Here is a 13,618-nt window from a genome sequence, read left to right as displayed (position 1 = left end):
CGAGCTCTCTGCTAATCGCTTTCCACTTCGTTTGGGAGTATCGCCAATCAGGGCGAAGATGCGCACTGGAGAAGCGCGAAGAACGAAAACTGGTCTTTTCGCAGTTATGGACTCTGGTGAACTGCGGTATAGAGGGCATGTGTAAAACATTTCGGAACGCACAGTTTTATTCGAAAGAGAGTAGGTAGCGACGGTAGCGTTTACAGGAAGCAACTGCAAAGCAGTCGTAAGTCACGTGATCGTAACAGTGTGCTGAAGACATGGCGGACAAAGAGGAGACTGAGAAGACCATCGCCGAAGACTTGGTTGTCACCAAGTATAAAATGGCCGGCGAGATCGTAAATCGTAAGAAAACGAATTAACGTTCTCTAATGAAATCCAGAAAGCAAAAGTGAAACTGTCTCGTAAAAGCACGAGTATCATAATGTGTTATTTTCCACCTGGCCATATGGAATGTGGCGCGCTAATGCCGGGCTCCCTTACCATGTGGGATAGATAGCATTGACTATTACACTCCAATAATTTATTAATATCTTCAATCTTTCATGACTTTTTAATGATCTATGAACGATGAATTAATTATTTTTCACTAAGCATCCTTGAAAATCGTCGATTTTATTTTATTATCGCAATGTAACATTTTTAGCAGTGACCATAATCCGCTCCGAATTCTTGTATCTTAATGTTTCCATTTCCGTAAAAAGACCAATCGTTGAAAATGAAAATTGAACTGTGAAAATTTTTACGCTGTATGAGCAATTTTATTGCCTGTTAGTTTTTATTTTTATTTTAATTTTATACTCAGTTATCGCTAGTTTGTAAAATAAAATTTATAATTCTATTTAATTATAAATAATATAATTTTTTTCAATATTCTTCTCTTTTTATCTATTGTTAATAATAAATACATTTTTATCATTTCAGGAGTATTGAAGCAAGTTTTAGATAAATGTGTTGTTGGAGCATCAGTAAGAGAAATTTGTGAATATGGAGACAAATTATTACTTGAAGAAACCAGCAAGGTTTTTAAGAAAGAAAAAGAATTGAAGAAGGGAATTGCATTTCCTACATGCATATCGGTTAATAATTGTATTTGTCACTTTTCACCAATTGCAAGTGAACCAGATCTTATACTTAAAGATGAGGATATGGTAAAAGTGTAGGTATATGATTTGTTAATATAATGTATTGAATATCATATTTTAAAAGTAAAATATCTTTTTTTTTAAAGTAATTGTTGATTTACATTTTTAGAGATCTTGGGGCACATATTGATGGCTTTATAGCTGTTGTGGCACACACTATTGTTATAGGTTCGTCATCGACAAGAAAAGTTACTGGTAGAAAAGCAGACGTAGTATTAGCTGCGCATTATGCATCTCAAGCTGCGTTAAGGCTTTTAAAGCCTGGTACAGAGGTGAGCTGTTCATGATTTTTTACCTAAATTAAGGTTTTTTTATTTTCTTGTATTTTTTTTTTATACATAATTACTTTCCTTTACAGACCTATACAATAACAGGAACAGTTGAAAAGATTTGTGAAGCATATAAATGTAAACCAATTGAAGGAATGCTCAGTCATCAATTAAAACAATTTAAAATAGACGGAGAAAAAACTATAATTCAAAATCCCAATGATGCACAGAAAAAGGAACATGAAAAGTATACTCTTGAAACTCACGAGGTACAAACCATTTAATATTGTTTTAAAAATGGCAAAAGTAACATCTATGAAATATGTATAAATTTTTCAATTTAGGTATATGCTATGGATGTCTTGGTTAGTACTGGTGAAGGGGTAGGCCGAGAACAGGATACTCGGGTTACTATATTCAAAAAAACAGAGGAAACATATCAGCTAAAATTGAAAGCATCGCGCATGTTTTACTCTGAAGTCACTCACAAACATGGACTTATGCCATTTAATTTACGTACTTTCGAGGATGAAAAGAAAGCAAAAATGGCGGTTGTGGAATGTGTAAATCATAGGTTGATCGAACCATTCCAAGTCAGTCTATATTAACATACAATTTTTCTATGTCATTTAATTTGATTATTTTATATTACATATTTTTATTAATATTCTAGGTACTGTACGAAAAGCCAAATGAGTTTGCTGCACAATTTAAATTTACGGTACTATTAATGCCTAATGGGCCGCATAAAATAACAGGAATTCCCTTTGATCTTGATGTGTATCAATCCGATTGTGTTGTTGAAGATCCCGAATTAAAGGTAAGAATTAAACGTTCTTTTCAATTTCCTAATCAATCTTTATTAATTTCTTTATCTTTGTAGACTCTTTTGTATACTTCCGCAAATCCGAAGTCGGCAAAGAAGAAGAAAAAGAAGGCTGAAAAAGCTGTAGGTGAAGTAGCAATGGAAGTTGATGCCAAGGCCTAACACGACCGTTTTAGTGTTCATCATGACATTAATAACATCGTGCACTTTACGTTATCTTTTATTCAGTAGCTTCAGAGCAGAAATTAGACACTTTTCAACATCACCTTATCTTAATATTTTTCCTTTTATCGGAACACTTCACTGATAAATCGTAATTCGTCATATTGTTATCTCCTCGCTACATCTACTTTGATGATTTTTTAATGATATAACTGGATCCACATTAATTCAAAAAGTGTCAGATTCTGCCCTGAAAGAATCGGACTTTACAACACTTATTAACGCTGCGCCATTTATTGGAACTTACGTTTTTATACTGACGTATCTTTTAACAGACCATGGTATTATTTTACACTGAACAATGATTATTCATAAGACGTTTAGCAGCTGATCTAATACAATTTGAACACGTGAATATCTCGCTAATAATGGTGAGAATATATGACTGTTTTGTGCGAATTAATTTGACCGAGCCACAAAATGGATCGCACGTGCATTCATATCGCATTTATTTCGTGACGAAAGCCAATAAAATACGACTTTGATTTTATAAAAATTATAACAAAAAAAACTATTAAATTAAGTCGCGTTTACTTAAAATTTAATTGCACTACAAAACAAAAATTGCTTGAACAGAATCATAGTTAATATAAGTATAGTTTTTTGAACGCATTGTTAAACGTTATAGACACCATTGCTAGTTTTCTACTAGCTGATTTACATCTAATGTCTGATCAATGAGAATTATTACCATAAAAAAACCACCTAATTTCGAATTGTACAATTGGAATGAATGTCCATATTCGGATTTCGCATAAATGATGAAATGCCAATTAACCTCGGAGTATTTCGTTGCAAGAATTCCCCGACCATCAACAAATATTTTATTCTCTTTAATTTGTGTCTGAGCAAATTTTAACGCGCGTTAAACATTAATCACAGGTACATTTCGTATTATCCACGTTCGAGTGAGACAAAAAAAAATAGAACCTTTCAGAGGACAAGAGATTTTATGGGGAGTAATAGTCTTGCCGAGGTAAAAAAGCGGAAATTATAAAATATTAATACGATGTAATAATAGTTTTATAATAAGGAGGATAGATAATGTATCTGTTATAGATATTTTTTCTACTCAAGTTGTGCATATGTCGAATGTTACCGAGTGTGCTTGTAAAACAAAAGATATCTTAAGTCATAGTGCACTGTCCTTAATTTGCCCTGATCGGAGTATCTTCCCATTATATTTGGTATCATACTTGCAATAAAACTAAAATAAGTATGGAAAGGTTGAATCCATACGTCTTCTTCGACAAAGTTTTTATCATTTTAATGAAATTTTAAATAATAGAAAGTAAGAATATTCTTATTGCACCTGAGATAACTACTAGTGTCTAAAACGCAAAAGAGGACTGTGCACAAAATTCATACTTAACATAAAATTTAATATGGTGATATGAAATTGTTATTAAAAGAAAAAAAAATTAATGACAAGCTAACAAGTATAGATTTTGACACGTGCATATTTCGCAGATCATTATACTGCTCCTTGTTTCTCTTTCAAGATTGATACATTAAATGCATAATCTGTAAGATACTGTCTATTTCTAACAAGATACAAAAAATTCGTCGATTAAAAAAACTACAAATAAGATAGAATTTTATGGATTATGATTTACTAATTTTTCTATGGTATAATCTCCGATGAAAATGAAAAACAAGACATCAGAAATATAGAAACATATTTGCAGCCGTGTCTTTATTGTTAATGTAACAGGTATGTCATATAAACTAATATAGTTTTAATACTTGCTTCTGTTATACTTAAGAATAGCCAAAAAGATTAGAGCTTAAAAAAAGAAAAAAAGAAAGAAAAAAATGGCAAGCAATACCAATTTATTACATAAAATTCGAATGAATTGATAATTAAAACAATGTTTAAAATAATATCATCGTGTGATATCTATTTTTAGGCTCGTAAAAAAAAAATGGTATTAAATGAAAAAGTGTTTTTATTTTTTATTATTTTGATAAGAACAATGTTGATGAATTTTTGGCTCAACATCATTTTTTAAACTAACAAAAAAGCAATATAAGTACTGTAAATATATGATGACGTATAGTGATAAATTCGTGATCAAAATGAAGGATTTTCTTTTTTTTTCGATTAGCACATATCTGAATTAGAATATACAAATTTTAATTTTAATACAACTGCATTGGGAGTAGTAATATCAGCAACATTTATCTCGCTGCCATTTTTCAATCCAAGCTCGACTAACGTTTTCGTTAAGTTCTCTCGAGTTTTTTCCTCGATACTTGGTACAGTTTGCATGTACAGAGTTTTGTTTTTGCCATTAATACATGCCGTAAGTCCTGGACTTTTCATCTGTAAATCAGATCTTTCACAGAGAAGCTCTATTAAATCTTTTAATTTACATTTGGGGCTATCAATATCAATTTCTTTTGGAATTTGACTACAGGCAACGCAGTCTTCTTTCTTTTCTGCCTCATAAGTGTAAGTATAGATTCCATCTAGATTGTTGAGTACCTTTGAAAGGGAATCAGTTGTTTATTACATATACCTTAAAATCATATTTTTAATTTCTATGATTATAACAACTACCATGTAATTATTTAGTGATGCACTGCAACTACTGGCAAGTTTAAATGCTTCTGTAGCACATGTTGCAGCAATAATAGCATTTGTAGATGCTACCGCTGGTATAATATTTTTAACTACACCTTGTACTAATCTGTATGTTAAACCTTGTATACCAAATTGTGCTGCTCTTTCAGTAGATTTTTCATAAATCCAGTTTATGTGATGGGGATCATCGCCATCAATTGGGCAATCAAATGGATTCTCTTTTGGCCATTGAATTACTTTGACATATTCTATACAGTGCTCCGGCAGACGTGGAGTATTTGCTATTGTACACAATGGATATGTGACCTGTATACCAAGGTAATTGGATCACGATTAAGAAAGATTATAACATGTGAACAATGAAAATATCTGCTTATAACATTCACCTGAGGGGGATATAAATCTAAAGTGCATTCAATGCAAGCACTTAAACCAGGAAGTATTACTCTTGCATTTCCCTTAAAACCTTCTGTACCTCCATCAATCATCGGTATTACACTAGAACTATCTAATTCTCCATCTTCGTAAACCAAGAGAGACAATATCATACCATTGATCCATCTTCTTGCAACTACCGAATCCAGGCCACAAATTACTATATGGAATTGTCTATAAAATTCTTCATCTTTGTCTTGTATTTTACAACAATGCGATACAACATTGCAGCCTGGAATTCTAGCATTAATAAATTTTGCAGCCACCTCTGCTTTTGATAAACCAATATCATTGTGACGGAATAGAAACTGCCTGTAATATTTTCAATAAGATTTTTTCAATTTTACAGTGAATTACAATCTAGAGATTGTATTTAAATTATATTTTCGTACCGATTGAGGTTAGACAATTCAATTGTATCCATATCAATTACATGAATTTGTCTAAATCCCATCAACGCTAAATTTTTAAGTAATTCGCACCCTAAACCACCCGCTCCGATAACAAGAATCTTACAATTATCCAGCATAAATTGTAAAGTTTCTGACGATGGTTCGAAATCCGATCTGCAAAAAGGACCGGATCTCTCCAATACTTTTCGCAAATTGCTCCATCGTCTATGAGTGTGATCAGAACCCATCATCAGCGTATTTCAGCACTTTTTAAATTGTATTAGCAAATCATTAATATTTTAACCAAACATTTTGTATATTCTTTTTATACATCATAACCTATTCGAACAGTGCAATAAACGGATACTATTTTACAAATCACCTGGTACAATGAGTACAGATCCATCTGTAGTCATTGCTACTAACTACCTGAACCCTCATTCTTTGCCCCCAGCCAAACTACCCCCAAATTTCGTGTCGATCGGCCATCGGAGACATTCAGAACTTTAGCCCTGTTATCGTGGTAAGCCAATGAATTAATTAGTATTAGTCTGAATTCTGTATCATCTTCTGGAATCATCCGACCACACAAATTTGTAGACCTCGGTATATGACCGTGGTAGAAGGGAAAGAATGTCAAGCATTTATATTTTTTGATCCTATTTCTTAACTGTAAGCACTGTTTGCTGCAAACATATCTTCAAACGGCTTACCTTAAACTACAATGCAACAAATTACTTTAAGTTAAATTAACGAGGTATGGGATGTTTAAACTGAAAATCAAATTAAATCTAAAGTTGTTGTCTGTTATTAAAGTACTTATATATTTATATATTACTTAACATTACTGAATTTGTTTTCTTTATTATCTAAATTGAAACAGAGTATTGTGAGAAAAGAACATATCTGTATACAGTTGTTATTACATTCAACAGATCAAATATGAAATTCATAAATGTATATGCATACATGTATAATACTTAAATATGTTCTACTATGATATTCTTTAATGTTACAACTTATGCTAATTAAAATATATAATCATATTTGTAAGAAAGAAGAATACAGTAAGTACACTTAAAGCTCATCTTATTTACTAAAATATTTTAACCTGATTTAAGCAACATTTTGAAAATAATTTTGGAAATTCAATTTCTCTTGATAAAAATTTGAATAACCTTCATTAACAGAATATTAATTATAATACTTCATATATGTAAAAATGCAATAATAGTATTATTGTAGTATCTTAAGAAATATAAAAACAAAGTGTTTAATGATATTTACAGTGTAATCATTCATAAATGATAATTGTATCATCAGCTATAAAATACACAGTCATGGCAGAAAATGAAATTTAAAAAAATAAAATGTAACATAAAAGAATGAAAAATAAAATTAAGAGATGAAAATAATCTACATGATAAAAACATTCAAATTAAAATCAGCAGAATGTATAAAAATAATACAATTTCAATCTTTCAAAGTATTCAAAAATAGAAGCTTCTATTATTTATCGTAAAGTATTCTTATTTCTAAGAATATTCTTTATATAGGTATATTAAAGCAGAATTGTGTAATAAATACATGTAATAATTTATTGCACTAATATAGCTATACGTTAGTTAATTGTTAATTAGAAATATATTACTGATATACTTTCAGTTACATATTGTAAACAAACAAAGTAGTTGTAAAAAGGTACATTATAACTGCATTTGAAATAACTCTATTACAGAGCTTTTTGACAATACGTGTCTTTTAAATTCAATACTTCAAAAGAGAGGTGCTAGTATCGATAACGTTACGATGAATATAGATAGTATCATTAATAACGAAATGTAATCGATATTTTATCAGTATGATATCATTAAACAGAATAGAAACGAGAAAAGTAAATAAAATTTAAATAAAAAACCTAGTCCAACTTAAGGGAACTTAATTAAATACGTAATGTTATTAGCCAAATTTAATTATATTTATTTGGAGGTAGGTTAAATTAAGTTTTATGTGAAATTAAAACAAAAGTAGATTTGGATGATCAAGTTATGCGTTATATTTTATGTCAGTTGTTTCCCCATTAGGCTTAACGATATCTTAACAAAATTATCGATTTCAGCATCTCTACTTCAGAAGCTAGTAAATCATAATATAATTAATATATGTAAAAGCATTTCAACGATAGTTATTCCATAATATATGAATTTATATACCTGTTAGGTTTCTGTACTGAAGCTCTTCACATACTTAAGAAAAATCACGATTTGGCAGTACTGCAGGAGCGATCAATGACCAAACATATAATCCTAAGCACATCCATGAAGATATAATTTTCACCCACATTGAAGCAGTATTGGAATTAAATGTATCCAAATCGGAATTTGGTCTATAAAATGATTGTTATTAGTGCATGTACAAACTGAATAATAATAAGATAAATGATAATATACTTACTGATACCAATTCGTAAGTGTCATCATGACGTATAACGTAGCAAGAGCAAACATAAGATGAAAGAAACTCCAATTGTAAGCTACTGACTCCTCTTCGTTGTCCCAAACTTTAGCTTCGTTACCAGCCTCAGAATCCGGATTACGGCCTTCTACTGGAGTATAGTCTAATTATATTTATGAAAACAAGAAATAACTAAAGAAAATTTCTATATACTGTAAATTATCATATTTTCAAATATGTTTGTTACGATCATTAGCATGGTAATATTATGTACAATCAATCGTATAGTTTTGTTTTTAGGCTTTCATGGTGATATGGAATCATAATGGAGATCTTTTCGGATTTCTACCGAATCTTCAGGCCTACCCTGATGAACAGAGCTACAATGCTCACGATACGTCGGCATCCAAGCCTCAATAGACATGGTAGAAATACGAAAAAACCTCCACCACGAATCAAACATATAGATTTGATGTACAATTAATTTTGAAAAGATGAAGAAAAATGAAGTATAAAAGAATTAAAATAAAGAATATGCAATACAGTGAAAGCAGACACACGCTAATTATAAAGTAAACATATTGTTATTCCAAAAGGTATATCTTACATTTGACACGCAATAACTACTACATAAATCATCTGTACTAAAAATTAAAAACTAACTAATAAACTTGTATGGATATGTAAAAATAAAAGAGAAAAGATACAGATATCAAATTTAAAGTTTATTTTAATGTAATAGTGTGTGCCTACCTCCGTTGTCTATAAGATTCTGGTCTTCTGTATTCCTAACTGTACAAAAAAACAATAATTAATTAAAGGAATTTTAATAAATTGGTAATATGTGTTTAAAAGCATATTAATTTTTTTTTAAATCTAAATATCTTTATATTATGTATATTAGTTCATGCATATTAGGTATATAATTACAGTTACTTTGAAATTATTTAGTTTCAATGGCAGAAAACATATGTTAATTATAATTCAGATACAGGCAATATTTATACATACCAGCACCATTATCCCTGACCAAAACATTCTCTGACATTGTTATCTTTGAAGATTTTGATGCTGTACGTAAGGAACTGTACAATACACAGCTGAACCAAATGATTAAACCAATAATACTTTCTTTATCAAAAGCAACACGATTTCGTGCATTGCCAGAAATTAACTCTAAAAATCCGGGATTGCATTTAAGATCTGTAAACAAAAAATTTATTATTATAAAGACATATAAAAAATATATTTTGTTTAAAGTAAAACATTTACCTGGACTGTTTGAAATTCCACTCCAAGTTAAATAAACAACATACAATGAAACAATAGATGATTGTAGCAAACCAGAACGTGGATAATGTTCTTGTACAATTGGAAGAATAGATATAATACTAGCAATTACGCACAAAATCAAGTTGAAAGATATGAAAAATTTGTTCACAGAACAACTATCCGCCTATAATTAAAAATAAAAAACAAATTAAAATTCTGTTAACATAGATATATTATGTCAGAAGATAGTAAAATCTTACGTGAGTGAAATATACAAAAAGTAGCACAATTCCAGTGATAGAAACAGCATAATTGAACAATGTTGCTCCCAAAAGCGCAGCATACCATCCTTTTGATTCTGTCTCTTCATAATTTCCCACCCAAGCATCTGCCCATGAATGGGCAAAATCAACGATAAGAATTAATTGAATAATAATAAAAAGAAAACCTCCTATCATTCCAAAATACATCCATGTTATTCCAAATGACCTTTCAGGAATGAAAAAGGCACCAATAATTCCACCAATTATTAAAAGATACTTAATAGCCCAGAACCTATAATAAAAATTTAATAATTTAATAACAATATTAGTAATCAAAAATACATTGTTAGATGAATTGCTTTTATCATACCCATTTTGTATAGGAGCCCGAGGATCTTTAGAGCTTCTTACTCTAATCATCATAACTGACATCAAAAAGAAATAAAGAGCTATAATAAAACATATTCTGTACACAGCTAAATATCCAACAGCAGATTCACAGTCAACAGTAAATGTTGATGTAATATAATTTGTACCATTAGAACAGAAGGGAACCTATAAATATAACACAAATAAAAAATATGTACATTTGTATTTTATAATTTGATCTTATTTCAAGATACCTTTTTAAGGGCATTCTGTAAACCAGGAGCCAAGGTAATGCAAGCAGCAATAGTACCCAGCATTAGTAATAATGCATACATAATGCGGGTACTTGTACTGTTACGGCATGATGGACATTGGGAACAACAGAAACTGCAGGCTGTGCTCCCACAAAGACAAGCAAGCTATATGATAAAACATAAATTGATATTATATATAGTTTATTTTTTTTTTTACCCTTTTAATGTTTATACTGAAACATCAGAGATTTACAATTTTTGGATGGCAAGTTTTAAAAAACAATCTTAGGGTCACAGAGTTAATAACAATTTAATAAAATTTTCTTTTAACACTTTTAACCAGTTGACTGTGATGTACTATAAAACAAAACCATCAGTGTTTAGCGATATGATGTTCTAGAATTAAAATTACACTGTTAAAAATGAGAAAATTTTTAGAACAGTTTTTGATATTTAGTTACTAGATTGATTTTGACATAGCATGTATGTGACATTATACCTGTAGCAATTTAGTAAAACAATAAATGTGTTTGAGAAAAATTTAGTGGCATATACTTATGTTTGTTGTATATATGATGAATGCATGAGAGCATATATATGTACAAATATATACATCTTTCGCAGTCAAAGAATTAAATATAATATATAGATATACACTAATAATATAATTAAAAATATAGTTAGATTTCCATAATTCATTATAAATTTTTCTCGATACTGATTTATCGACGAAAAAATAAATTAAAAAAATAGACACTGTGCTGATTAAATTAGATGCATAAAAAAATGTAAAAAGATACGGTATATATATTATGACTTTTAACTATGAAAAAGAACATTATTTATTTCTTTTACCTGTGCAGTAGAACAAATGAGACCCATTGCAGTGCTTTTGTCCCTTCAATTTATTGAACGATATAATAAAACGTACAATTTACACTAAATACTATTAATTGCGAGACACGCTATCATATACAAACGGACAAACAATACAATAACAATGGCGTCCTGACAGATAAATTAAGCTAACTTCTCATTATCAGCTGACTACTGCGTCATAACCTTTTTGCCATAAACAAAATATTAACGTAGATCTGTTATCGAAATTTTCTTGAACCTAGAAATATAGAGATCACAATAGAATGAAAATAAGATGTCTTCTTCCGACTGGAGTCGGCTGTGTATGTATACCGCAATTCACCAGAGTCCATAATTGGAAGATGGTGGGGGAACGCAGCGAGCTCTCTGCTAATCGCTTTCCACTTCGTTTGGGAGTATCGCCAATCAGGATGAAGATGCGCACTAGAGATGAGCGAAGAACGAAAACTGGTCTTTTCGCAGTTATGGACTCTGGTGAACTGCGGTATATGTACATACATACATACTTAAGTAAGTACCGTGCACCGATGACAAGATGTCCCATGAGAAGGCCGCATTTGCATTTGTCTCATGGGACATCTTGTCATAGGTGCACTATACATATTTGCATATATACATGCGCAAAGAGAAAAGAGAGAAGACGCGCTAACAAAATCGGTAATTATCGATAGCTCATCAACTCCACCGATTTCGCTCATTTTTTAATATGTTGTTGACACGGTGATTCTAAGAAACTTTTTCCTATACATTTAACCGCCGCTTGGCTTTAGTTTTCGAGATATATGCAAAAGAAAGTTGCTACTATTAGAGTGAATTCAGCGTATTACACATCCATGGCGGTGTATGCGCCATCTCAGAATGAGATGGCTGGTTTCTGTAAATACAGCATGATGTCCCTCAAGCAGTATACATAAGGAGTGAAATTAAAAAATTCAATTTCACATAAATTATACACTAATTCTTTTGGTAAATTCTAACATGCACATGACGAGACAATTACGTAGTTGCCATAGCTCCCGTAGCTCCTAGCCGGTAACTCGTACGTATGCGCAGCGAACTTCTGATTGGGTAGAAGTAAGGTGGAGGGGGAAGCAGAGCTGCCGCTCTATAAAAGAGCCACGTTCGTGTTTTCGCAACGTAGTTCCAAACGTTTGATCGCTGTGTTATAATCGTTTGAGAGAAAATTATATTATGACTGGTCGTGGAAAGGGAGGAAAAGGGTTGGGAAAAGGAGGAGCAAAGCGTCATAGGAAAGTTCTTCGTGATAATATTCAAGGTATCACGAAACCGGCCATTCGTCGTCTGGCCCGTCGTGGTGGAGTCAAACGTATTTCTGGCTTGATCTACGAAGAAACTCGAGGTGTACTCAAAGTATTCTTGGAAAACGTTATCCGTGACGCTGTGACTTACACTGAGCACGCTAAAAGGAAAACCGTTACGGCTATGGACGTCGTCTATGCCTTGAAGCGCCAAGGAAGAACCCTCTACGGTTTTGGTGGTTAAAGCGTCGTTCATTCTTGTTCGATAAAAACGGCCCTTTTCAGGGCCACCATATTGTTCTTGCGTATGAATTCTCAGTTTCAATTATATTATAATCTTAACATTTTTATACTCCCATATAAGTAATACTATCGTACATTACCTTTTATGTAAGTTGAATGGAAAAAATGTATACACCCGATTTTAATTAGTTTTTAAGATATAACGTTTACAAACCCGATTTTTAGTAGATACGTTTCGGTTGAGTGGCAAGTCGTAAAAGCGGCCCTATATAGCAGGGGTCTACGCTAGGAACGGCAGAACCAAAGAATAACTGCTCCATTTTATGTTCGACCTGAAAAGTGTTATTTGAAAATACATTTTAAATTACATATAAATATTACAAACATAATATTACAAACGTCTGATTAAATTACATTACAATTGATTGAAAGTTGAAATATTGCAAAATAAAAATTGTGCTAATTTTTGTTTTTAAATTATCTACCAAGAAATGTTATTAAACTATGTGATATTTACCTGAATAATATAATTTATCGATAGCGCTGAAAAATTTTCCTTATGTATATCAATCACATGAATCCCTGATACAATTTCTAATTGAGTTGTTTCAGAGAATTCTAATTAAATCCACGGTATTCACCCCTCTCGATGTCCATTATTGATCAAAATCAATAGTCAATTCCATAGAATATTCACCCTCGAAAGTACATCCTTGTTCCATTGTTTATTTCCACTTTTTACCTTTGAA

At 31.2% G+C, this 13,618-nt stretch overlaps 4 protein-coding genes across 10 annotated transcripts; 2 read left to right on the top strand and 2 right to left on the bottom strand.

The window, feature by feature from the left end:
* The first annotated feature begins 178 nt into the window (after window positions 1–178).
* LOC117601294 (proliferation-associated protein 2G4) lies at window positions 179–3,893 on the top strand. Its single transcript, XM_034317907.2, has 7 exons — window positions 179–345; window positions 925–1,159; window positions 1,255–1,417; window positions 1,504–1,683; window positions 1,759–2,007; window positions 2,088–2,234; window positions 2,298–3,893. Exons 1-7 carry the CDS (start codon window positions 261–263, stop codon window positions 2,400–2,402), a joined length of 1,164 nt encoding a protein of 387 aa, XP_034173798.1. The 5' UTR covers window positions 179–260; the 3' UTR covers window positions 2,403–3,893.
* A 188-nt stretch (window positions 3,894–4,081) lies between these two features.
* Window positions 4,082–6,627, bottom strand: Uba3 (Ubiquitin-like activating enzyme 3). The gene is made up of 4 exons (XM_034317906.2): window positions 5,877–6,627; window positions 5,436–5,796; window positions 5,026–5,355; window positions 4,082–4,950 (listed from the first exon to the last, which is right to left on the bottom strand). The coding sequence occupies exons 1-4, from the start codon at window positions 6,125–6,127 to the stop codon at window positions 4,567–4,569; spliced, it is 1,326 nt and encodes a 441-aa protein (XP_034173797.1). The 5' UTR covers window positions 6,128–6,627; the 3' UTR covers window positions 4,082–4,566.
* Window positions 6,628–7,890: 1,263 nt separating this feature from the next.
* TMS1 (serine incorporator TMS1) lies at window positions 7,891–11,651 on the bottom strand. Of its 7 annotated transcripts, XM_034317899.2 has the most exons (10): window positions 11,344–11,651; window positions 10,489–10,653; window positions 10,236–10,420; window positions 9,863–10,157; window positions 9,603–9,786; window positions 9,342–9,533; window positions 9,084–9,122; window positions 8,331–8,493; window positions 8,090–8,262; window positions 7,891–8,012 (listed from the first exon to the last, which is right to left on the bottom strand). In XM_034317899.2, the coding sequence occupies exons 1-9, from the start codon at window positions 11,368–11,370 to the stop codon at window positions 8,124–8,126; spliced, it is 1,389 nt and encodes a 462-aa protein (XP_034173790.1). In that variant the 5' UTR covers window positions 11,371–11,651; the 3' UTR covers window positions 7,891–8,012; window positions 8,090–8,123. The 7 variants fall into 7 exon arrangements, with proteins under 7 accessions (XP_034173790.1, XP_034173789.1, XP_034173791.1 ...); XM_034317898.2 differs by having other exon boundaries at window positions 7,891–8,262; XM_034317900.2 differs by having other exon boundaries at window positions 7,891–8,262; window positions 8,331–8,481; window positions 11,344–11,650.
* Window positions 11,652–12,522: 871 nt separating this feature from the next.
* On the top strand, window positions 12,523–13,352 carry LOC117601380 (histone H4). The gene has a single exon (XM_034318054.2). The coding sequence runs from the start codon at window positions 12,559–12,561 to the stop codon at window positions 12,868–12,870; it is 312 nt and encodes a 103-aa protein (XP_034173945.1). The 5' UTR covers window positions 12,523–12,558; the 3' UTR covers window positions 12,871–13,352.
* The last annotated feature ends 266 nt before the right edge of the window (window positions 13,353–13,618 follow it).

Source organism: Osmia lignaria, chromosome 6 (genome assembly GCF_051020975.1).
Source record: "Osmia lignaria lignaria isolate PbOS001 chromosome 6, iyOsmLign1, whole genome shotgun sequence".
NCBI classification, from domain to species: domain Eukaryota; kingdom Metazoa; phylum Arthropoda; class Insecta; order Hymenoptera; family Megachilidae; genus Osmia; species Osmia lignaria.
The sequence above is the reverse complement of the archived record's forward strand: the minus strand, read 5'-3'. Positions and strand labels throughout refer to the sequence as shown.

What these genes read in the sequence shown, in the direction of transcription:
- LOC117601294 (XM_034317907.2), top strand. Translation starts at nt 261, where the DNA reads ATGGCGGACAAAGAGGAGACTGAGAAGACCATCGCCGAAGACTTGGTT. An exon ending in ATACTCTTGAAACTCACGAG is followed by an intron (nt 1,684 to 1,758) that starts GTACAAACCATT and finishes TTTTCAATTTAG; the next exon opens with GTATATGCTATGGATGTCTT. An exon ending in GGTTGATCGAACCATTCCAA is followed by an intron (nt 2,008 to 2,087) that starts GTCAGTCTATAT and finishes TTAATATTCTAG; the next exon opens with GTACTGTACGAAAAGCCAAA.
- Uba3 (XM_034317906.2), bottom strand. Translation starts at nt 6,127, where the DNA reads ATGATGGGTTCTGATCACACTCATAGACGATGGAGCAATTTGCGAAAA. An exon ending in GAATTGTCTAACCTCAATCG is followed by an intron (nt 5,797 to 5,876) that starts GTACGAAAATAT and finishes AAAATATTACAG; the next exon opens with GCAGTTTCTATTCCGTCACA. An exon ending in TAGATTTATATCCCCCTCAG is followed by an intron (nt 5,356 to 5,435) that starts GTGAATGTTATA and finishes CTTGGTATACAG; the next exon opens with GTCACATATCCATTGTGTAC.
- TMS1 (XM_034317898.2), bottom strand. Translation starts at nt 11,370, where the DNA reads ATGGGTCTCATTTGTTCTACTGCACAG. An exon ending in TTTTTGTATATTTCACTCAC is followed by an intron (nt 9,787 to 9,862) that starts GTAAGATTTTAC and finishes TTTTAATTATAG; the next exon opens with GCGGATAGTTGTTCTGTGAA. An exon ending in GAATCTTATAGACAACGGAG is followed by an intron (nt 8,494 to 9,083) that starts GTAGGCACACAC and finishes AAATATAATTAG; the next exon opens with ACTATACTCCAGTAGAAGGC.
- LOC117601380 (XM_034318054.2), top strand. Translation starts at nt 12,559, where the DNA reads ATGACTGGTCGTGGAAAGGGAGGAAAAGGGTTGGGAAAAGGAGGAGCA.